The sequence below is a fragment of the Vipera ursinii genome (genome assembly GCF_947247035.1).
Source record: "Vipera ursinii genome assembly, chromosome: 3".
NCBI classification, from domain to species: Eukaryota; Metazoa; Chordata; class Lepidosauria; order Squamata; family Viperidae; genus Vipera; species Vipera ursinii.
This window is the reverse complement of record NC_139516.1, coordinates 30,002,443-30,021,035: the sequence shown is the minus strand read 5'-3', so window position 1 is coordinate 30,021,035 and position 18,593 is coordinate 30,002,443. Positions and strand designations below refer to the sequence as shown.

Sequence of the window (18,593 nt, the reverse complement as noted above, 5' to 3'; positions counted from 1 at the left end):
TCCAGTGAGAGTAAGAAGGGAGGCTACCCTATAGAGATGAAATTAAAAGACATCAGGAAAAGGTCAGATTCAGAGCAAATTTAAGTTTATGATTTATGCCAGGAATTCTCTTCCCCTTCTTTCTCAGGATTGTCTGAGTTCGTTGTGATTCAAAGCACTTTTGCTTTTTTTTTTAAAAAAAATTAAATTATTCTCTCTCTCTCTCTCTCTCTCTCTCTCTCTCTCTCTCTCTCTCTCTCTCTCTCTCTCTCTCTCTCTCTCTCTCTCTCTCTCTCTCTCTCTCTCTCTCCCCACCCCACCCTTAATCTTTGCAGGCCTTTGCACTGAAACCAAGTGAAGAACCTTATGATTGCACTATAGAGAATTCAAGTCAAATAAGACTTCAGAGGGGGGAAAATACCCCAGCATCAGACAGCTCCTGCATTTTTGGAAGACTCATCCATCAATTTCTCCCCAAATTTACACCAACGAAGCATCTTCTGGCTACACGCACTGAAACAAGCATTTATAGCCGTGCTTCCACTTTTCTTTCAAAGTCCGCATTAGAAATCTTTTCCCACCATGTTCCAGCGTTTCACTAGCCTCTTCTTCAATGATAGCAGCTCATGTGAAGTCATTGAAGAACCTAAGCCTTTTGTTTCTAAAGAGGAAGAAGAAGACGGATGGCTTATTATTGATCTGCCAGGTGAGAAACATTGGAGGAAATGATTGGATTCTCACATAACTGTTCTCAAATTGCACAATGGAAGGAGTGTGACTAGTTGCACTTTTAAAAAGTGATATAGAGGAAAAAAGAAATAAGGAGAGATTGGAAGAAAAGTAAAGTTAGGCAGCAATTATTAAATTTATACACAGGTAGTCTTTGATCAAGGGACACGGTGGCTCAGTGGGTTAGGACGCTGAGCTTGTCGATCAGAAGGTCGGCAGTTTGGCGGGTTGAATCCCGAGTGCCGCGTAACAGAGTGAGCGCCTGTTACTCATCCCAGCTTCTGCCAACCTAGCAGTTCAAAAGCATGTAAAAATGCAGGTAGAAAAATAGGGACCACTACGGTGGGAAGGTAACAGCATTCCGTGCGCATTTGGCATCTAGTCATGCCGGCCACATGACCACAGAGACGTCTTTGATCACTGGTTATGTTAGTTATCTGCAAGAGCTTCTCTCTCATATCCATGTTTGAAACCATGACTGTCAAGAATCCAAATAATCTGTTTACAACATTTTTAGCTTGAAATTCTCTAGACTAGTTTTTCAGGCCAACTACTGTAGATTTCTGCCTTGCTGTTGAGCAGAAATTATATGACTCAACCATTTCTAATGGCAATAATTTGCTTGCAAATTAAGTGAAGAAGCCAAGTCAACAATGTTCTCCATACCTTAGTTTTTAACTTATTTCTCCTTACCAATCCTCTTTATTTTTATTAAGTAACATTTTAATAGGTAAAGGTAAAGGTTCCCCCGCACATGCGTGCTAGTCGTTTCCGACTCTAGGGGCTGGTGCTCATCTTCATTTCAAAGCTGAAGGGCCAGCACTTGTCCAAGGACGTCTCCATGGTCATGTGGCCAGCATGACTAGATGCCAAAGGCGCACAGAACGCTGTTACCTTCCCACCGTAGTGGTCCCTATTTTTCTACTTGCATTTTTACGTGCTTTCGAACTGCTAGGTTGGCAGAAGCTGGGACGAATAACAGGTGCTCACTCTGTTACGCGGCACTCGGGATTCAACCCGCCAAACTGCCGACCTTCTGATCGACAAGCTCAGCGTCCTAACCCACTGAGCCACCGCGTCCCTTTGACATTTTAATAGCTTGACATAAAACTAAACTACAATAATTCCCTTTTTACTTTAAAATAGGTTTCAGATTAAAAGTACTGTTGTTTCCTTAAGAACATGATTGCATTTGATAAGTGTCTTGGGCTTTATGTGTTTCATGCAGTAAGAGCCTTTGGCACTTCTGAACAGAAACTAGAGCATTAAGCAATGAGTGCTACAGTCATGAATAAGGCATGGAGAATTAGCAGACGCAACATACTCTCCTACTGAATGACTGAGAAAATGGGGCAAGGCAGCATACAATCTTGTTTCTCCAATATTCCTTCCCAACATTCAACATTTATCAATTATTTGTTGTGGAATACAGATGCATGAATTTAAACTTCTCCAATATAATTCAAATGTTGTTTAGGTTAACTATGGGAAACAGTTGAGAGACAGGAATGAGGCAGCCAAAAAATTGGGCCCAAGGCCCCCCTCTTGCCTTAGCGCAGCTATTTCTTGAAAAAGACAGGGAGAGTCAACTCAGTATCTTCCAAATTTCTTTAAACCACAATTCCCCTCCATGCAACAATCTGATCATGCAATGAGCATTTGTAGTCGTTATTCAAAACATTTTGGAGGACAGTGCATAATTCTCCTTGGAAAAGAGACAAGAACAAAAAACCAGAATGCATTGAATGGCAGGGATGGAAGCCAAGTGAACTACCAGTAGAGGATGAGGATAATCTGTTCATTAACCAGCAGTTTCTCACTAAGGGGAAAATGTAGAGTTGCCTTTTTTTCATGACAGACACAAGTCTTACAAATGTGGCATTATGAGAGAAAGACATCTGGAGGAAAGAATATAGTTCCTTGCCTCAACTGTTTCCTGACCTGTGGCCCTCCAGAATTTATAGCTGGAGTTATAAGTCCCAATAGGCTTAGGCAAAATGGCCAGTGTTAGGGAATGCTGACAGTTGCAATTTAGCAACATCTGAAGGCCCACATTTTTTCCATCTTTTTAATTCCTTCACATTGCAGTATGTGAGTTAACCCAGCCAACATTGGTGAGAATGATGGATGTTTCATAAAATTTCCTGAAACAAATAACAACAGTAAATAAAGGTAAAAGGTTTCCCCTGTCCAGTTGTTTCCAACTGTAGGGGGCAATGCTCATTGTTTTTAATTTTTGTATCAATGTTTTAATTACCCTGTAAACCGCCCTGAGTCCTTCAGGAAAGGGCGGTATATAAATCCAATAAAATAAATAAATAAATAAAATAAATCTCTATTTCCTAGCTGAGGGAGCCAGCATTGTCCAAAAACATCTCTGTGGTCATGTAGCCAGCATGACTACACGCCAAGGTGCATGGAATATTGTTACCTTCCCATCGAAGTTTTACCGATTTATCTACTGACATTTGCATGCTTTCAAACTGCTTGGTGGGCAAGAACTGGAGCAAGTAATGGGAGCTCACCCTGTATCATAGTGCTCAGGTCTTGAATCCAGGCTGTCAGCTTTCCAACTGACAAGCTTAGCATCTTTAACCACTGAGCCATCACCCCCCCCATTACAATACATTTTATTTTATTAAATATATATGTTATCCAGTTTTGGTAACCTGGTGTTTCTTTCATTTCTATTTTCCTAACCAGCATAGCTACTATATTAGCTAGGGGGTATTGGAATTAAAACTAATTCTGTTTGGAGGGCATCAATTGGAGAAGATTGGTTTAAATGAAAATAATTACTATATGCAATGATTATATGAAAATAATCATGGTCTGTATACATCTTAATTAAAATGTAATGCTGGTTGCTTGGGAGAAAAAACAAAAACAAAAAACCACATTCCTCTGGTTAATCAGGGATATAATTATGATCACCCTCTTCCTGGTACCAGAATTGCACAAGACTTATTAAGACATCAGCAGAGTATCCACCTTCAAATCCATCAGCTGTGATGAGTAGTCCAATGACATAGACATTATTTTTCTACAACAGAGGATGTCATCTGTTTAAGCATCAAACTAATGTTTTTGTAAATAAATTGGATTATCATAAGGATTTAAAGTTTTCCTATTTTGATATTATAATAGGCTAACGAAGAGAAAATGAAAGAATGAAGAAAAACAATTTTAAATAGAAACCAGAATCTTTTTCTATCACAAGATCTTAGTTCACCTAGCAGAGTAAATGGTAATATTTAATTGTGAGATGATTTAGATTTCTAATTAAATCTAAGGGCCAGGGTTATATGAATTACAATAGATCAAGGCCTTTTATTAAAATTCATTTTGTTTTAGAAGCAGAAAGTAAGCACCATTTAGTTCAGTAAAGTTTCTTTCCAGGGCTAGATTGCAAACAATATATTTTGCAAGCTAATAAAATAATAGGCTACTGTTGTCCTTAGGCAGTTAGGATAATCGCCTTTAAAATTTGCAGGCACATCTCTGGATTAAGTAATCATAATCTACATTAAATTCTATGAGATAATTGGATCAGTGCACTGGTACACCGTATGCAATTTTTTGTCTATGAGAATTCTAATTTAAATACTTTGAAAAAGAAGTTATTCCTGATGTATGAAACACTTTATATTCCTGTGTTCTGTATACAAATACATGAGAATTCAGAATTGCTGCTGCTGTTTGAAATGGAAGCCAGGCAGGTGAGCTGCCATGATTTCTCCATTTAATTTTAGAAAAGCTGCTGAGGTTTTTGGTTTTGATCAGAATTCTGACAGAGACTGCATGGGATTCCATGTTTTCCCTTGTTTTAAATTGCCATTTGTTGTTGTCATGTCCGACCCATCGCGACCCCATGGACAAGGTTCCTCCAGGTCTTCCTGTCCTCTACCATCTTCTGGAGTCCATTTAAGCTCACGCCTACTGCTTCAGTGACTCCATCCAGCCACCTCATTCTCTGTCCTTTAAATTGCCTACTGACATTAATCCTTATAGGGGAGTGTGAGAATGGTGTGTAAGGAAGACTGTGTTGGTGTATTTGTGCAAGTGACCCTAGAATTGTGCATAGAGTTTCAGAAGATGTGGTGAAAGCTGTGTGTTGGGAGCAAAGTAATTTGCAGCTGCTGAGGTCATTGCCCAGATGTTAGCCCAGTGAAGTAGTCCAGATAAGATATGTTCAGGAGTACTAGTTCTGAGTACTAGCTCTATCTTTATTGTAAGGTTATATTAACAGAATTTTACAAGACTGAAAGTATTTCTTCCATATTCTCTCTCTCTCTCTCTAGAAAACTAGGGAGGGTCTTTTCTGAAATGTTTCCCACACTCTCCCTCTTTTGTGGGCTGAGATACAAGTTATATACTAGTTGTCCAGCCTGCAGCTCTCCCTCCTGTCTCCCAAGGTCTTTCCCGCATACCATTGTACCAGGGCAGAAATGCCCAGCTTTCAAACCCAAGATCACATGAGAAGAGGCACTACCGGGCTTTGAGCCCTTCAAAACTGGGCTGTGGAAATGATGGGCGAGTGCACACATGCATTCCCATTTGCATGAACAGTGGGCAAGTGCACATGCACATGTTCCATTTGCATGAGCAGCAGGCATGTGTGCCTGCCGTGTGTGTGTGAATGGAGCTGTGCGTGCTTGCCCACCGCTCACATAGAACCATCACATTCCCACCCCTCCTCAGCCAGTCCACAGAGCTGGAAAGTTGGTGAACTCTGCACTAGAAGGCAAATTCCGCAAAACAAGACAAGAACAAAAGTTGATATAATTTAAATTGAAACTTCCATTCAGTGAGGTTAATCTTATTATCCCACATGCACTTAGTTATTTTCTCCCTTTGTTATAGTAACACATTATATTGGACTGGTACTTTTGGAGTGATTCTGGAGTTCCTGCTACCCTTTGGAAGAAACAAGTTTTGCTTCCCTATTATGGAGGGTAAAATAAAAATTTTTACAGCAGCCAATGCTTTTTTCTTTCTGCAGTTAGAGATGCTTTGAGGTAGGGTGATTCAGAATTAGGTAAACAGCACAGGGAAAGAGCTTGGTTGTTTAATCAAAACAAGAAGCCACTTCATTTTTCTTTAGATAATCCCCTCCCCCAATGTAGGCAGATCTAACCAGATACTTGATTTGGGATGTCCACAATGCCCCAGTAACTGAAGCAAATGTCTCCATGTGTAATCTTAATGCTGTGCCCATGGGCTTGGGTAGTGAAAGCCATACAAAAGTCCAGTTTGGCTCTAATAGAAACACTGTGAAAAGAAGACTTTTAAAATTTTCTATTTTCTGCAATGATCTGAGTTAGTAAAGATACTTCCAAACCTTACCTTTGAAACCAACAAATCAAGGAAAAAGGCATTCCAACACAAGTATTCTAATTTAGGTGGCAAAGATTTCTGGAATATCACATTGGGAATGACCGCAGTAGAGAAGGAAATGGCAACGTGAAGGCAAATACAATAAAGAATTAATACTGTGAGCATTGGCTTTGTGCAGAAATACATATAATGTGAGACGCAGCTCCAAATCTCTGTCAACCACAGCTGCCTTTGTGTCCTGAAAATCCACTCCTGAGGGCTCTCCACAAGTGATGTTTACATCAATTCTGACATAGCAACATGCTGCCATGTTCCCATGACATCACCCTCCTTAACAGCCAAAGACATTTTCTTCCAGCTCAGCTGTGGCACCGTTCAAATAGCAAAACGTCTGCTTTGCAGTTTGCGACAATAGACAATCTGGTGGATTAGACATGGCCTGCTTTCCTGTTTGTGAGAACTCTTGGCTAATTCTGCTCCCACTGCCTGAATTGGGAGCTCTCTAGTACTGAAGATTTTAAGAAGGAACCGTATCAACAAACCTCACCACCATCTTTTAAAGTCAGTTTTATGGTGCCTATAAAAAAAACTGTTCAGCTTGGTTTTATTTTTTTTATTTTTTTATTTTAATTCCATTTATATCCAACCTTCTCCGAAGACTCAGGGCGGCTTACAAGCTTAGCAGTAGCCTTCATTCTATGTATATGCCTGCTTATTAGGGCTTTCATACACCCCCCAAGCGGCATTATTACAAAGTCAGCTTATTGCCCCCAACAATCTGGGTCCTCATTCTCTGCTTATATAAACTGCCTGTAACAAACAGGCTTCATTTTCCTTCCCAGTCTCTGGGATAAAATAGGCCATTGTTCCTTTCCCCCCCTCCCCCAATCTCCCATGTAAAGGCTCTCTGCTGCAACAAACAACTGGAAGAAAAATTGTCTGGCTGCATAACTAGCGTGCCACCATCCCAGCTTTCAGTATGAGTTCATATACAGGAAGGATGACATCTAGATAATCAGGCCATTTTTTTTCTTTGTACAGAGACCTCAAATGATATTTTGCAGGAGCTGGGAGAGAATCAGGTCATTGCAATGCAAACTTGGTGATCATCCAGCTTGATAGACCTTTTATCATTTGAGGTTTACATGCTTAATAGGAATGTGCAATACATTGTATTTAATTCCAAAGAGAAGTTTTGAAGCATGTGGGGTACAAACATAGCACCTGATCCAATCTTTAAAACAATCCAATCCCCCCCCACACACCCTTGAAACTGGATAAATTAAGTAAAGCCGGTGAGGTTACTACACGAGCCTGAGAAAAGACAGCGATGCTTCCAAGAGTTGCAAACAAGTGACAATTATATGACAAATTTTGGTGTAATATTTGTTAAAATTATGCACCTGAGGCTGATAGGTCTCTCTAAAAATGTATAGGATTATTGCTTTAATTTTTTTAAAAAAAATTCTCTTCCACTGTCTAGTGATTGGGTCAATTTTAGTAGGATAAGCTAGAAAGTATGTTTTACTGAGGGAGGCACTTTAAAAATAATCCTTGTCTGCTGGAAATACCTCTCATCTAATTTTAAATCATCCTTCCTGTTCCCAAGTTTCCTTCTGGAATCATTTTTTGTTCCTTTTTTCAAAAATAAAATCTCACTGTAATCTCCTTGAATTTAGAACAGCACACATTTAAAGACACTAGCATCTACAGCTGATCAGCAATTGATTTTTACCCTCTGGGAGAGATTTAGGCATTCTTATTATTTGCAAATACTCTTTTTACTCTTGTGTCTGGTTATTTAATAACCCAGTAGCATAACCTACCACCTGATTTGGTTCAGGATATTTATCTCCCTCCTTTATGCAGCATGATAATTATTGGGATATTTACACAGGCAACTGAAGTAGACCTATTTTATGGCCACAAATAAAATAGCACAGAGGTTTATACCAAATGGAACACCTGACAATGTGGCAAAGAATGACAGAAAGCACATCACAAGTGACACATAACTGCAATCTCAAGTGATGCTGAGTATTGGAGTCACAGGATAGAAAAACCTCTTTGGCCAGTCCTAAGCCCTCAGGGAAGACTTCAGGACGAGTCACACCGATGCCTTTGGGGTATCTTTTTCACTAATAATGCCCCTCCTTTCTCTTCTCCTTCCCTCCCTTTTCCTTCCCATCCATTGAATATATTGAATGTGTGCACCATTTTCCTTCCTGTATGCACCCTGCACTGCCATGGTTTCCTGTTGAATGGCTTTGCACTATGCCGTTTCTTTGGAATGTTGTGTCATTGTTGCTGCTGTTCTGGCTGTCCCATTTTGTGTGGCCGGTGATTGCTGCCATCTCTTATTAGATAGTTTGGCTTCAAGTCTTGGCACTGAGCAGTGGGTAGGTGAGAAGGATTCTGTTTGCGCTTCCCGTTGCCGCCATGGGTCCCTTCCACCTACCACGTCTTCACCCTACTCCCTCAGTGATTGTGTCAGCAGGTCCATGCCCTCTCAGCCTGACCCCTGCTTGATGGATGAGAGTTGGTTTGTTACCCCTCCCCCCTGTTTTACTGCAGAAGGTCCAGATTCTGTCAGTATGGAGAGCAGCCCTATGGAGGACCTCTTGATTGAGCATCCCAGCATGTCTGTATATGTCACCACCACCAGCAGCATCATTGTGGAAAGAGAGGATCCTGAGGAGAACATCCAGGAGAAGTAAGTTCAGGGTAGGGCCTAATAGTTCCAGAGCCTCCCAAGTTCCTTTTCACAAAATTCAGTGTTAGGGAAAAATTTACCGTTGCTCAACATTTTCTGAGCTGGTGGGTTCTCAGTGTTTTGAGATTATATCTCCCAGTACTGCAAGAGAATACTGTATGAATACATTTAAACTTATATAAAAGTATATCCAGGTAAGTGTATGAGAGGAGCCAAAAGTTAGGAGAGGATTGCGACAACTTAGAAAAACTTCTTCCCTCCATTTTTTGAAGGCTCTGTGAAATCCGTGGGACTTACTTCAAAGTATACGTGAGCAGGATTTTATTATTTATCGTAAAAAGAATGCTTAAGGAATTTCATTCTTGCAAATGCTGCTAAGTTCTTATTTGACAATCCCTTCGTATTTTATTAGGCTGGCTGGAATGTCACTCTCCCAGTTAAATGTTTGTTTTCCAGATGGATTCTTTTATGTAGCAAAATAAAAGTATATTCAGATATTCTCAACTTTCACAGAGTACTTTTCATACTTGTGAGCTCCAAATATGCCTACAAATATGATAGAATTCCTATTTGGACGTTCAATTCCTCTCTGTGATTAGAATCATATAGACAGGCAAGAAGCACTTACTAACATTTACATCGGTACATTTCCCTACTTGCTGGAATGATGTAACTCAGGAATTTTGCTACCTGTGGAGGACAGTGAGTGTACATTACAGTAGATCCATGCTCAAATGTGCCCCCTGCTGCCAGGATACATGAGGCCATCAGCGATCCCCATTTGCTCTCCGTTGGTTTTCATTGCATACTTGAGCTGACTGCCTGAACAGATCCATAGTTACATAACTTTTACCCCTGAAAAAAGTAGGGACACATTATGAATTGTCTACACATACAGCTATTGTGCATTTTGTTGTATAATGTGGGAGTTGTAGCTTGTGTTCCTTACTACATTTATGGATGAGTTGCTTACATTAATTTTTATGAATCGCTCTTTTGCTATTTAGAGAAAATGATATGCCCTTTGTTCTTTGAAGTAGGGACTTGCCATATTTTTTAATTTTTTTTATTTTAATTCCATTTATATCCCGCCCTTCTCCGAAGACTCAGGGCAGCTTACAAGCTTATCAGAAGTGCTCCGTCCACCTCACTTTGTATTCCTTTTTTTCTACAGTGAAATACCTGAAAACTGTTTACAGCGCCGTCCCCCACATCACTCCACTTCTCTTGCTACCAAGACTGCCATCTTGGAGAAGGTTAATCAAGTGCGTCGGATTCAGAGGGCAAAGCAGTTGGCAGAGAAGCACAAGTTCAGTCAGAAAGTCATGAAGAGGCAGAACCGTGCCAGAGAGTGCCGCCCACAACGGGCCAAACCCCAAGGCCATTTTGTCTACCAACCATGCCAGCGCCAGTACAACTACTAAGCTACTTCAGGAAGTCTACACTGTGGGGCATTATCCTTTTAACGTTTAGCTTCACTAGCTCTTCACAATGCTTTTTCCATCCAAGAGGGTTGTCTTCACTCATTTTCTGAAATTAATCGTCCCTCCCTGTGAGAACTTCCTACATTCTCATGAACCTGCAACATTAAATGGTAGATCTTTTGTGGGCTTTTCTTGAGCTTTAATTCCCCACCATTTTTAGCAAAAAGTACGTTTTCTGATCAATGACTTTTTTGTGTTTAATGTCCCATCTCCTACTCTACATCCTATTTCCAGATTTTGATTTGGATCTCATAGTGAATGAAACACAACATGCCTTGCTAGCATTAAGAAACAGGACAGCAAGTCAACTTTAAAACTCCAATATATAGGGTTTTTTTAAGTGTTGGAAAAACATATATGTATGTTGGTTGTTAAGAGAGACCATGTTTTTTGTGTGAGTGTATTTCTTGGTCCTTAGGTAGCATGAATTCACACACTGGCTATTGTAGCAGTTGCCAGTGTTAGACTAATTTGGTGCTTCCAGTGAATATATCACCTTTATTTTAATTTAAATAAGTTACAGGAGGAACATGGTGCCCTGTCATTTTTCATCCCTTGTTATTGCACTAGAGAGCCTGTGACATTAGTGCCTTTCTTTTTGACATCATGCTCATGACACAAAAAAATCCCTAACAGATTGTGATGTCAACTGGAGATACCAGGTTTCTGTGCAAAATGGAACACAAAAAAATAAGAAAGAAACCTAACGGATCCCAAGTTAAAGATTAATGACATGTATTTTAACATACTTCCCTCCGTGAAAAATAAATAATTTGTATATTTGTTTCTTTTGAAGAATTAATGTAATGGCTGCTTATGAATTTTCAAAGAATACTGTATCCTTAATTGCCTTGACGCTGCAAGGTAATACAATGAATATTTCTGGGAATTTTGCCATTGACTTCAAATGGAATACAGACAGAACCTAAATTCTCTGTTCAGGTTGTCACATGATGCAAAACTGCAACTTTGAGAGCCCATTTTGAGTAGATGCAATTAACACTAACAGTTTACAAATACTACAGAGGATGTGTGATTATGAAAAGGGCAAAGTGGTAGGAGTACTTTTCCTCTGTCTGGTTAGTTGCATGGTTATCAAGGAGTTTCTTACAATACTATTAATGGCTCTATAATTTAATGATCAAGTGTTTAGAAAAAGATGCAAACCTTTGAGGGATCAGAGGCACATTTGGAAGCTTTGGGGCACTTTTAGAAAATGGTGCACCTGGAAATGAAGGCCCATGATAAATCCAAATAAGTCCCATAACTTGTCCCAAAACACCCATTTACCAGAAAGCCAACTGAAGAGATTGCTCCCCTCTACCCCAGCTTACCTTTCTAGGCAGATGGGCATTTTTCAATGTAAGCATTGCTGTAGCTACCCACCAATCCTTATTTCCTAAGGACTTTTAAAGGATGCCTGTAAGGTCTAGGGGCATTCTTATTATAAGCTGGTATGCTTGTTTTGCAGCATCCCAGCTTCTGGTTATTTATTAATTAAAAATATCTAAAAATCAAGTTGAGTAAAGAGCCTCATGTATGCATACATAAATTTTAAAAGAAACATAAAAATTTACAGGCTTACAGCTTTTAAAAATGTTTCCATGAGGCTGATTATGGACACTCTTGCAAGAGAAATACACATAGCCTTCATAGGGAGCATTTCTAAAGTGTTTTCCTTTAATCTTGTGCCATTTAGATGGGTTGAAATCATAAGGCCCACACTGGCTGATGGAAACTGTAGTCCAACATATTTGAAAGACGTTGTATATAGGGAAGAATATACTAAACAGAAAATGCTAGTTCATTAATGAATATATAGATTTACACTACACATCAAAGGAGGAAGGATTTTGAAGTGTTAAATAAGTGAATGCCAAAGAGAAATGTGTCGGCTCTTCAGTACAGAAGTGCCCTTTAAAGTAGGGATAAGAAACCTACTTGGGTTAGAATTCTCAAAGCTTATCATTGGAGTACTCATAAAAGGATTTCCACAGCAGTGTGGCTGGATCACAAAACACCCATTTATCAGAAGTCCAATTTGGCAAAGTTGCTTTGTTACTCTCTCTAGCAATGCAGGATCCTTCCCACTTCCCAATACTTTTTTTCTGGTTGAGAAGGTCAATAAGGCTTTTGTTGCGACCACACCCGATTTTCTAAGAATGGGACTCAGAGGATTTCTGATGAAATAAGTTGATGCTAGTGGCTGGGGCTTTACTTTGTGCTGTTCCTATGTTTATTTAAATTCAAGGGGTCTTTTACAAAATGGGGGCAAGAATCTGAAGATAGGAAAGAGAACGTTTCCAGGCAAACTAGGATCCACAGGCACCTCTTTGTCCACCTTGCTTTTAAAAAATGTGCATCTAAATTTTGAAAGTTTGGACTGCCCTTCAAAGTTTATTTCAACACTGAATGGTATTATTCCTTGCCTGTAGCATGGGGATTATCTCTTCAAATCAACATTATTTCCGAGTGAGCTAGATTTCTTTGAGGTTGAATTGGAAAAGTGTTGCTCCATTAAAAATGAACACTTTTTAAAAGCCACAACAGAGGTAGGGTAATTTTTTCATTTAGTACTTTTCCTGTTCGTGTTTTTCTTCCTTCTAATTAGGAAAATAAGAATGTTCACATCCTGTTTTTCAGCTACATTTATTCTTAAAAATACTTTTCAATATGATGGAGATACCATATTTAAATTCATTTCCTGTGTTGATTTTAGGAACTTTTACCTCAGAACAATTTAAGACTTGTTTATATTTTTTAAAAAAATAACATCTTAGAAACTCTCTTTTGAGTTTAGTTAAAAAGTGGAGATTTATTTGCACTGCAGAAGTAATCCTTGGTTTTGCCACACTTATTGACCAGATCTGGGGAAAAACACCATCCAAATCAATACTGTACATGAAGAGATAATATTGCCCCCCTAAAGTACAAGAATTTCATATCAATATAACTGAACAAGTAGAAATGTGATAAATATATGTTTATTTGTTTCTATTCTCTCCTCTGATATTTCTATATTTAAATCTAGGGAGTAATTTAGATGTATTGAAGAACACAGGTATCATGAGTTTTATACAGTTTTATTTTGAATGACAAATTCTCATGTTTTAATTACCTTTGAAGAATCTTAACTACAAAGTAATTTGTCATATACCATTGGAAAATGTTATGATCCAAAAACAAAATCCTTATGGTAAAAGAATTATGTAGTATAATGGATCTATGGACCTGGGTCTATATATCTAAAACTTACAAGTGATGAATGAATAGAATGCTTTCTATCTAGAGGTAGACTTCAATTAGTGCAGGTTCGCGTCCCACCAGGCTCAAGGTTGACTCAGCCTTCCATCCTTCAGAGGTAGGTAAAATGAGGACCCAGACTGTTGGGGGCAATAAACTGACTTTGCAATAATGCCGCTTGGGGGGGAAAGCCCTAATAAGCAGGCATATACATAGAATGAAGGCTATTGCTAAGCACATTGGTTTGTGCTTAAATTGTAAGCCGCCCTGAGTCTTCAGAGAAGGGCGGGATATAAATGGGATTAAAATAAATAAATAAAATAAATTATAGTACCCATTCAGTTATGTTCTTGAGGAACACTATCCTGCCAGAAATAAAGATGGTAACCCTAAATACTTATCTCAAAAATTAAAACAATTCATTTAAACATTAGAAAAGTATAAAACTATGAAAAAGGGTTTGCAAAAAGAATAGAGATCCAAGTGATATTAAAAGATTTGCTTCTTTCCCCAGTACTGTCATTCTCACCTATTTGTTCTTTCCCGTCCATAATCAGATACTTGAACAGAGTTTCTAAATCGCTCATTCTGATTATCAAGGAATTAGCTGGTGTTAATCACTTAATTCTTACTCTAATGAAACTGGTGGCAAATTCATTCCTTACCTCCAATGGATTGGCCTTTCTGCCTTGAACAGTTGTTGGTGTTCACCAGTGAGTGCTATGGAGACCTCTGCAAGAAATCTTAATAGCAGCAGGGCAGAAGCTCAAAACTTCATCACTGGAAGTTCTTATCTTTTCCTTGGCACAATCTCTGAGCTCTAGGATAGCAGCCAAGAATACCAACTCTGTCAGCATCTTGGTTGTTTCAGAATATAATAATATAATATTTATATTTGTCAATATGTGCTAATGATCATGCTTTTCCAGGAAGCTATAGGAATTCTGACTCATGAGGTACAGATGATGTGAATGGCAAATATAATTGATATTGGTTTCAGAGCATTTATTTAATTTACAGTTGAAATAGGGCCGAAATAGACTATATTTCAAATAGTTAAAATAGACTGTATTCCCAAACTGCATCTTCTGCTTCTTAAGACTTATTGAGAAAACAATTCAGGAGGCAAATATGATTAGGCAAATATAAGTCAGATGTACCAACATTATAGTCATCAAAGAACATTCCGGTTCCCTTCAAATGCAAATAAGCCAAGTTATTCTAACTTCTTTTAATTTTGTGCTCTCAACTTTTATCCTCTGATTAAATTACTTTGTAACAGCAGCTTGTTGGAAATTGGGAAATCAAGATGACTTATCAATGTAAGTCAAACATAAATGTTTTAGATGCCTAGATTTTCATGCAGGATTTATCAGTTGAAAGATAGGGAATTACTAATGTGATATTTTAATACTGTATATAACTTTCTGAGAAAATTTAGGGGATAGAGTACACATTTTGGTGAGCCTATAAGGGTAGCTGAAATTTGTGGTGGTGCTAAATGAGTGGTACTTATGACATTCCCTGCCAGCTTCTCAGAATCAATCAATGAGGAAGTGTCAGGAAGTGATAAGTTATAGTCATGCGAGGTCCTTGCTTAATGACTGGTGCAGCAACCAGGACTGCCGGAACTGCTGTTGCTAAGCAGCATGGTCACATGGCATTGTGTTTTATGACTGCATCACTTAGGAACTCCAGTCCAAGTTGCCATTGTTAGCCAAGCTATATCTGTATATTTTAATATCAAATTTTGATATTTAAACGTAAAATTAGAAGGTTCGATTTCTACAGATCAACAAAGATGAATCCTTTGAATTTTTTTGCTTCCCAGCCTTCTTCTACTTAATACTTAACAAAATTTAAATGCTTCAGAAAAATTAAAATAAATTCCATTGATGTAAGTTACTGTTACAAATGTTAAAGATCTAACACTTGATAATTGGATTGTGAAACCCCAAAACACCTCCAATGTTCCAGTGTGTTGATTCCTATTTTAAAAGTCACTAAAAGATGCATTATGTTTGACTATAGCCCTAGTTGTACATCAGCAGCTTTTCCTAAATGTTGACCTTCCACAGATGACATACATAACTAGGTGGTACTAAGTTGGGTATGCTGTTTTAAATTACAAATGACTTCCTTGAGTTTTACTAGAATGTTAGTGGTTTGCCTCCAACTTTTTCCCAGTCTAGCTTAAAGCCATTGGATATGCTGGTAATTGCCCAAGCACTTTCCTGGCCTAAATGTGCATAGATTTTTTTAAGATCAGCCAAAATTTGATAAATGCTGCTGCTTCTCCCAGACCATTTGAGTGAGGTAATTAATAAAGCATGTTGGCAACTTCTTGCCAATAGGCCAGTTACTCTCTATCAGCCCTAGGAAGAAGGCAGTGGCAAACCACTTCTGAAATCTAGGCATAGTCTTACTTTAACCTGAAAGAGACTGAATGGCCAGTTGACAAATTGATATATTTATAGGTATGTTTGTGCATGTGCACAAATATTTCTGACTTGAAGGCATGCATGTATGCATGCATACACACATGCCTTGGACCTCACCAGTGATAACATTTATCTTACAACAATGCAATCTTATTCCAATTGAACTGAATGCTATAAAGACAACTGGGAAATCAACATGCCAGCTATGTGGCAAGAGATTACCAGATTCATGAAGCATGAGATGCCTTAAATATGTTTACAGCAGCAAGGTTCTGTCATATGCCTCTGATGGTCAGAGATGCTCAAAGCAAATTGCAGGCACATTATAGCATGCCCTACCTACAATGTCCTGCAATAGTTCTGCCTGGCTATTGCTGGGGACAAATTACTTTACTATATTGTAGTAAGAAGCAGGACCATTGGTTAGGCTAGCAAAATAATTTTAGATCCCTGTAATATAGACGAAATAAAGGTATAAGCATGGACTTCCCAGAAACCCAAATTATTTAGATCAGTTTTACTCCTCTCCACAGCTCTCTACTTCAAAAATATTTTCCAGCAACATGGATCAAAATAAAGAAATGCTTTCTTCTTCTCATCTAGAATTAAATCCAACACCATTTGAAAGCTAAGCAACAAAGCTTCCCAACATGCAAAAATATAACTAGAATTTTAACCTCTTTGAACAATATGTGTAGAACCAATAAAGAAAACAAGCGTAACTGTTTATTCTTTTGCAGCTGAATCTAGTAAAGAGAAATTCCAGCTGTTTTTTCATTGAAGGGTAAAATGAGGCCCCACATCCTGATTTTTTATAGGTAAAATGGAGGTAGTAAACACCATATTTACATTTCATATTTGACTTCTGAAAATAAAATAGAATCTGCACCAGTTACTGTATAAACACCAACATTCACAATTGCAGAGCAAATTCCAAATACTTACCAGTAATAAAAGACTTCCAATTGTTGTGCAATCTGTCATCTAATACATTTGTAAAATGCCAGCATTATTTCACTATGGCTGCAATTCAAAAATTGGTCCTCTTACAAAATGTAATTTATTGCAATAACATTGAAAATCACAACTATACAGAAGTCTATAATGTTCACTCTGTAATGTTAAATCAACAGAAGGGTACTTAAAAACAAAAACACCTTACAGTGCATGTGTATATAAATACATGTAAGAGCATTATTAATATTCAACATTTAAAGCTGAGTTAGCTATGCAATGATTTTGAATCAGTAGGAGACTGTTATAATGACAGACTTGAAAGACTGGCTGAGTTCTAGGTTTTTTGTCTTTTTCTTTTGTATCTTGAAAATCTAAGGCATGGACTCAGGGACAAAACAAACTGTTGTTATCTTAAAAATACATGTTTCAAAAATGTTTTGATTTGAATGGAAAATTTTCTAAATGTCTGTGTCTGTTACTAATCTTTGTCTCTTAAAGAAACATATGAATTTAGAAATAGTAAAATATATAGGTGTAGACATAGACAGTTCTATGAAAAAGTCTTCATCTCTTTTTGAATTTTATAAATTTTGCACATCTTTGCCACTGTAGGTTATCAGAGCTTCATGTGGCTCCTAGTTACAGAGAAAGAGTGAAAAGATTACACCAAGCCTTGGTGCTTTTTTCCTTTATTTCATAAACAAGGTGATCTAACAAGCAATGTTCGTGTGTGACATATTGCCTTCCTAGTTTAATCAATTCATTTACAGGACCAAGAAGGGTAAATTGTATGAATATTTTATTAAACTGGGAGATTTGGCCTGCCTACCGTATATAAGTCTCCCAAATCCCTCTCCCCCACTCCACCATTACAATGAGTTTCTCACCATACGGATTCTAGAAGCCCATCATATCTTGCTGAAAACTATTTTTACTTCTTTTTGAAGTAATTGATGCTTGCCAGGCTGAAAAAGACCTACAAAATGATTTCTAAAGCTCTGGAGCTCTTGGCTTCAGAGTCAGAGACAAGGTCTTGAAATGAAAACAATTTGGGACAATAACATATTTTCCAAAATTGCTAGCCTATCAAAATCAGTTTAAAAACATTGTGGAAAATCACAAAGAAGCCAAAACAATGCCCAAGAATCTGCAGTCTATTTACACTTGATCTCAGCCAGAAGATCCAACCAGATCTGGTGGTCTCTTTCACCTTGGCTGTATCAAAAATGCACTTTGGTAACATGGGATTCATGGAAGAGTATCCAGGCAGAAGGCAGAAGCCGTGGTTCACTAAAAACATCACTGATGTGTTTGCCAACAAACAAGCCACACTGTATAACCCTCCAGAAATTTGAAGAAAGGTTCTGCATACAAGTGAATGAAAGGTGGAATGGTTTAGACTATATGAATATCATAGAAGTCAAACACTTCAATTTTTATGGCTACCCAGTCACAAAGTGACTTGATGTGGCTAACAGAGTTCAAAATATCAAGGAAAATAAACAGAATAAAAAAATGCCATACATAACTCGCATCTGATGCATTGAAATGGGCTCACACAGCATCCTAACCCAGAACTTGAAGGAATGAATGAATCTGAACTTGCTACTCTCTCTCTTAGTCCAATCTACCTCACAAGCTTAATATGTAGATAAAATGAAAGACTCTTCTGATCCCATTACAAGGATCTCAGATCTATTCAGAGCTTAC

General features: G+C 38.1%; 1 protein-coding gene across 2 annotated transcripts in view; it reads left to right on the top strand.

Annotated features, from left to right (window-relative positions):
• TP53INP2 (tumor protein p53 inducible nuclear protein 2) overlaps positions 1 to 18,363 on the top strand; it is a 39,989-nt gene extending 21,626 nt beyond the window's left edge. The window contains exons 2-5 of one of the 2 annotated variants that reach the window (XM_083358239.1): positions 315 to 685; positions 8,620 to 8,758; positions 9,933 to 13,547; positions 13,817 to 18,363. In XM_083358239.1, coding sequence (XP_083214365.1) covers positions 562 to 685; positions 8,620 to 8,758; positions 9,933 to 10,182 — 513 coding nt within the window. In that variant the 5' untranslated portion in view covers positions 315 to 561 and the 3' untranslated portion in view covers positions 10,183 to 13,547; positions 13,817 to 18,363. Of the gene's footprint in view, positions 1 to 314; positions 686 to 8,409; positions 8,759 to 9,932; positions 13,548 to 13,816 lie in introns of both variants that reach the window. The other variant, XM_083358238.1, reaches the window with a different exon arrangement.
• The last annotated feature ends 230 nt before the right edge of the window (positions 18,364 to 18,593 follow it).